The sequence below is a fragment of the Homarus americanus genome, unplaced genomic scaffold, assembly GCF_018991925.1.
Source record: "Homarus americanus isolate GMGI-L3 unplaced genomic scaffold, GMGI_Hamer_2.0 scaffold51476, whole genome shotgun sequence".
Taxonomy (NCBI): Eukaryota; Metazoa; Arthropoda; class Malacostraca; order Decapoda; family Nephropidae; genus Homarus; species Homarus americanus.
Window position 1 is genome coordinate 3,525,679 of NW_024736148.1, and position 5,733 is coordinate 3,531,411.

The 5,733-nt window shown below is 35.4% G+C and overlaps 1 protein-coding gene across 1 annotated transcript in view; it reads right to left on the bottom strand.

The window, feature by feature from the left end:
- Positions 1 to 2,176: 2,176 nt before the first annotated feature.
- Positions 2,177 to 5,733, bottom strand: part of LOC121872057 (tRNA selenocysteine 1-associated protein 1-like) — a 43,857-nt gene continuing 40,300 nt past the window's right edge. Inside the window, exon 7 of the mRNA XM_042374729.1 lies at positions 2,177 to 3,826. Coding sequence (XP_042230663.1) covers positions 3,702 to 3,826 — 125 coding nt within the window. The 3' untranslated portion in view covers positions 2,177 to 3,701. The remainder of the gene's footprint in view (positions 3,827 to 5,733) is intronic.

A 5,733-nucleotide genomic window follows, 5' to 3' on the forward strand; every position in this document is an offset into this window, starting at 1 on the left:
AAGCAATGGCTTGACTTTTAACATTATTTCTGACGTTTTCATTTTTTAAACTTCCCAAAAAATTCTTTAAGAACATATTTAAAGTACAGTAAAATCATCATCGTTTAACATGGTTTCTAATGTCTTCATATTTTTGGCTAGATTTTATTTAATAAAAAAAAGTAAATCTTGCCATTAACATCATCTTTTGGATTTTCATTTTTTCCCCACTCAAAATTATAACCCCAACTCTTAGCATTAGGCTTATGGTAATTTTGGCTTCACTATTAGATGTGTTTTCCAGGAACAGAACCTCATGAATAATAAGGTCCACAAAAGATTTGTAGAATAAAACCAAATAACTGACCACCTGTTTTATACACATTTCTGCTACCACTGCCACCTCTACCATCTTCTTTCATTAGCAAGATTTCACCACCACCACTGCTGCCTCCAACACATTCTTTCTCAAGCGTGACACTACCACCACTACCTCCAGCTCCTCTCCACACTGCATGGCCTTTCCCAGGTTGTTCAATCAAATCCTCAAACTTCTGATTCCAACATGAACATTATCATCATACAAAGTTCCTCATCATCATCATAAGATTATTAACAAAGTAAAGATCATTATAAAATTGCTAAATGTAATGTTACTTTGCATTTATATTAATTAATTGGATGACTGAGGGAGGTTATCTTATGAGCCTGGTACCTAACCCCCTATTTCACATACTGTACTGATAAGCTCTCTGTATTTTTTTTACAGTTTATTTTTGAATATTTTTAAGACAATCACAGTGTAAATTGAGGGATGACTGTATGCATCATCTTAATTACAAACAGTAGTAGGTAGATAGGCAGCTACCAAACAGGGAGGTACTACCGCCTGGGAAGATATTGGAAGCATAATGTATTGTCTAATGGTCCAGACGTGCCGAGCCATTTTTTTCTCACGCGGTCCATTCTTCACCATACGCGGGAAGCGGCGCAGTGAGGGGTGCGCATTAGGTCGCTCTTACGTTATCGCTGACGTCATATGACGTAACGGACTGTGATTGGGCCACGCATCCTTACCACCCATGCAAGCTGTGATTGGTCTAATGTAACATGACGTGCCCTGCCATCAGAAGTCGCTGACCTAGCCGGGCCAGTCTCATTGTTCTCAGTCCGTGTATACAGTTCTCTCTTGTGCCCGCTATTCCCCTCACAATGGCTTCCGCTGGACCCCCACCACCCCAGAAAAACCTTGAATTACCTGGACCAAGCCATGGTTATGTGAAGGAAATCATCGAGTTGGGGGAGAAAATTAAGCTCATCCTTGACAAAGACCCAGTCAAGCATCGGTATGAAGTGTCTAATAACCATCTGTCGAAAGTTATGGAGCCGTATGTCCAGATCTATCACGACAACATCAATGCTAGTCGTCAACGTAGTATTAAGGACTTCTTCGCCCGCAACCCACCACAACCACAGCCAGCCCAAGTCAGTGATAGTGATAGTGAGGATATGGACTTTGAGGGGTTTGTCAGGGAGGCCCTGCAAACCTCTGCGAGTAGTGAAAGTGATTCACTGGAGGGCAACTAATCTGCCCTCTGCCTCGGAACCAGCCGCCATCCACGTGTGCCGACCCATCTCTTCTACTAATGTAAGTGTTAAACACCTTTAGATTTGTTGTTTTTTATTTAGATATTATGTGTGTAGCAATATCATCATAAAATTATGATGTTATTTTTACAAGGTACGTATTGTGTCGGAAAAAGTGGAGTTTGGGAGTCGGCCCAGTCTCTATTTCAATTAATCCCATATGTTCTGTTATTTCGTTTACGCATTTCTCGTTTTACGCGGACCTCCATGGGTTCAATTGACCGCGTAAATGTAGACTATACTGTTTTTATTTTTTTTATTTTACTTATCTGAATTATTATTATTATTATAATTATTATTATTATTATAATTATTATTATTATTATTACATTTTCGCCCCCCCCCCGAGGCCCCGATGTGGGTCAGTGACCTGTGCCCGGGTGGGCTAATCCCTGTTAAAAAAAGAAAAAAAAAAGTTCCAAAAACTTTCAATACACAATAAGAAATTTAATCCTTTGTTGTCTTGTTTCAGAGAGTGGGGATACAGTGTTATGTCCATGTGATTCAGGTTAAGAATTCAATCTTTAAGATGTATAAGTACACAACTATAGGTTCTCTCCAACTTTATTATATCAAGTCTTATTAAATGGTCTCTTCCTCATTTCAATTGTAACTAAGTGCTAAAAGTAAAGAATTTACTACCCAACAAAATCATTAATAAAAATACTGTATTTACATTCATTCTGAAAATAACTAAAATGTGTATAAAAATCATGGGACTAGAACAAAATATTACAGTATACAAAAATTAAATTTTGACCTGTTGTACAAATTCTGAACTACTGTACTAGGAAGATGAACAATATCTATCTTTGTAAATCAATAACATGTGAGACATGAAGCTAAATTCATGAGTCTGGCTCACTGTTACCCTGAAATATTTGTACATCTTTTTACTATAGTTTTACTGATGAAACATCCTCAGATATCAGAAATAATTACCAAACATAAACTAAGTGGATTATGGTATTAAACTAAAATTAATAATATTAATAATAATAATGAAAACAATATTGAGATCAGCCATAAAAATAAGGAACATATGACAAGACAGTATTCATATTAATGTACTGTACTGTATAAACACTCACCTAAGTTATACACACACCTACCTATACAAACCAACATTAATATACCTTCAAACTAACCTCCTGTACGAAACAATAATAAATTTAACAAGTAATAAATCTATCTTATATAGATCATCTTGGTGGTTTATGGGGATGGCGGTACTGTTGATGTGTGATGCTGGATTGTGTGAAGCAATGGGAATAACCGGATGCACTGGAGAGGACGAGGGCTCGCATGAATGAAAAGATCTCAATAAAACATACAATTTCTTTTTTTTTATGGGAATACAGTCTATAATGAACAAATAAGATAAATTTATTTATTCTCTTATATAATATTGTGAATAAAAACACTTAAGTCCTAAGATGAAAAGATATGACCCGATTCCACATACCAATTAGTTTAAAGGGAGTTTTTGCAGCTCAATTACGTAGCCAACAAAGTGACTGATGTATCCTGTGTTACATGTTAAAAAGAAGATACACCTAACATATCCTGTACACCATATCTTTTACATGCTCCCGGGGCCACTAGCCAGGCTTCGTCAGATTATTTATACAGTGTAGAAATAATTCTTACCAAGATCCTTAAAGACAATATTAAATGTGTGAGAAATGGAGAGCACATTTCTCCATCATAATTACCCTAGAGGGAAAATAAATAAAGTCAAAGTTTCAGTATGATATTTACTGGCAATATACATCCCTTAAAAATTTAGAAAGAGCATGACAGTTTTAATATCATGTATCTTTTATAAGCATAATGAGCACAAAAACTGCCCACATAATTGACTTATGAACTTAACTTCATCCATCTTTAGTTTTCAGCAATTGTCACAATTTATAGTGGTTGCTAACTGGTGAGTGAGTAGCACTCCCAGAGGCAACTTCTAAGAATTGTGATGCTTACTAAGGACACCAAAGAGGATGGAGCTTAGTCAGTAAGTCAACTAAGTCAAATGTTTAATAGAAATTCACAAAAATAGAAGTACTGTGTTATGTTTTTCATTCATCTTCCTTGACCTGATCCCAGAAGCTCCATCGGGACTTTTCTATTGCCTGCCAAAGTTCTTCACTCCTATCGATGTATTCCTTGTTGGTCTTGTTTACGTCGATGGGATTGTTCCACTCTGTAAATATATATATATATATATATATATATATATATATATATATATATATATATATATATATATATATATATATATATATATATATATATATATATATATATATATATATATATATATATATATATACACACACACACACACACCTGTACTGTATCAGTCTCTCCTCGACTTACGACACATTCGACTTACGACAACCCGGACATACGACGGCCCTGTCTCCTCCTCTGCTTCATTCATTTGAACACTATATTATTGAATGTGACACTGTCAAAGACTTCAGGCCACCTGACTTATTGTATCTTGAACTATGTAATTACTACATTGAATCAGGGGTGCTTGAGGACATTCTTGCTGTTTATCCCAAATTTGAGAGCCCACACTGATTAGTCTTCAATTAGAATATGACTCCAATGTATGTGAACCACTGACCCATATATACTGCTAATGAATATGATGTATTTCCTTCTTTGTGTACGAACCTCTGTCCTGCATGGCAGTGAACAGTGGCATTACCCACATGAATCTGACCTATATACAGTATAGTGTCAATGAATATGCTGCATCTCTTTGTGTACGAACCTCTGTCCTGCATGGCAGTGAACAGTGACATTACCCACATGAATCTGACCTCTATACATATATAGCTGTTAATGAATATGATGTATTTCTTTGTGTATGAACCTCTGTCCTGCGTGGCAGCGAGAAGTGATACCACCCTCAGTGTCAAGACTTGACTGAATTACTCAGAATAGGCAAACTGTACTACAAGCTTTGCCAATAAATTTGTTAAACTAAAAACTTAAATGTAGTCGCCATGCTTAATTAAAAAATTATTGAGGCCCCGTGTGCATTCAGCTGACTACATTAAAGGTAAGTGCACAGTAACACTTTATTCATTTTTCATTATTGATTACTTTTACTGTACGTACTGTATTCCATTTTAGAATTTCTATGTATTATTTTCCCCTTTTCGACTAACGATCTGGTCGTCGGGACGGAACCCTGTTGTAAGTCGAGGAGAGACTGTATATACAGTATATACATTCAGTAATATCTCCGTTAGCCAGAGCCCCTCTTAACCGGAACTCTCCGATAGCCGGAATTTAAATTTTCTTGGAAAATTGTTCCCAAAGCCGGCTTTGGGAAAAATTTTCCGAGCAGCACATTTTCTGGAAAATTCCAAGAAAATTCTCCCAGTTAACGGAAAATTCAGGAAAATTTTGGGGATGGAAGTTTTTTTCCAGGTTGGACAGATGAAAATCAGACACATTTTCCGGAAATTCTGAGAAAAATTTTCCGGTACCCAGAAAATTCCAGGGATGGAGTATGTGTTTCCCGGCTCGAGAGGTGATGTAATGCGCAAATTCTGGAACATCTGAAAAAAAATTTCCGTTACCCGGAAAATTCCGGGGATGAGGGATTTTTTCCGGCTTTGAGAGTCATCTGGCTACCAGGAAATCTCTCATTCCCAGAAGTGCTCTGCACCAATTGTTCCGGCTAACGGAGATATAACTTTGTGTATGTATGTATATATATATATATATATATATATATATATATATATATATATATATATATATATATATATATATATATATATATATAGATGAGATATATATATATATATATATATATATATATATATATATACCATAATAACATATATATAACTGTATATATATATATATATATATATATATATATATATATATATATATATATATATATATATATTGAAAATCACCGCGGAGAAAATGGAAACGGTACCTTGGCTTTTAGATGTTTATTCAAGACATCTTCAGAGGCCTCTGAAGATGTCTTGAATAAAGACGAAAGCTAAGGTGCTCCGTTGTTTCCATTTTCCCGTGTGATTTTATCAAGATTTATCTTATCCACGTTTTCAT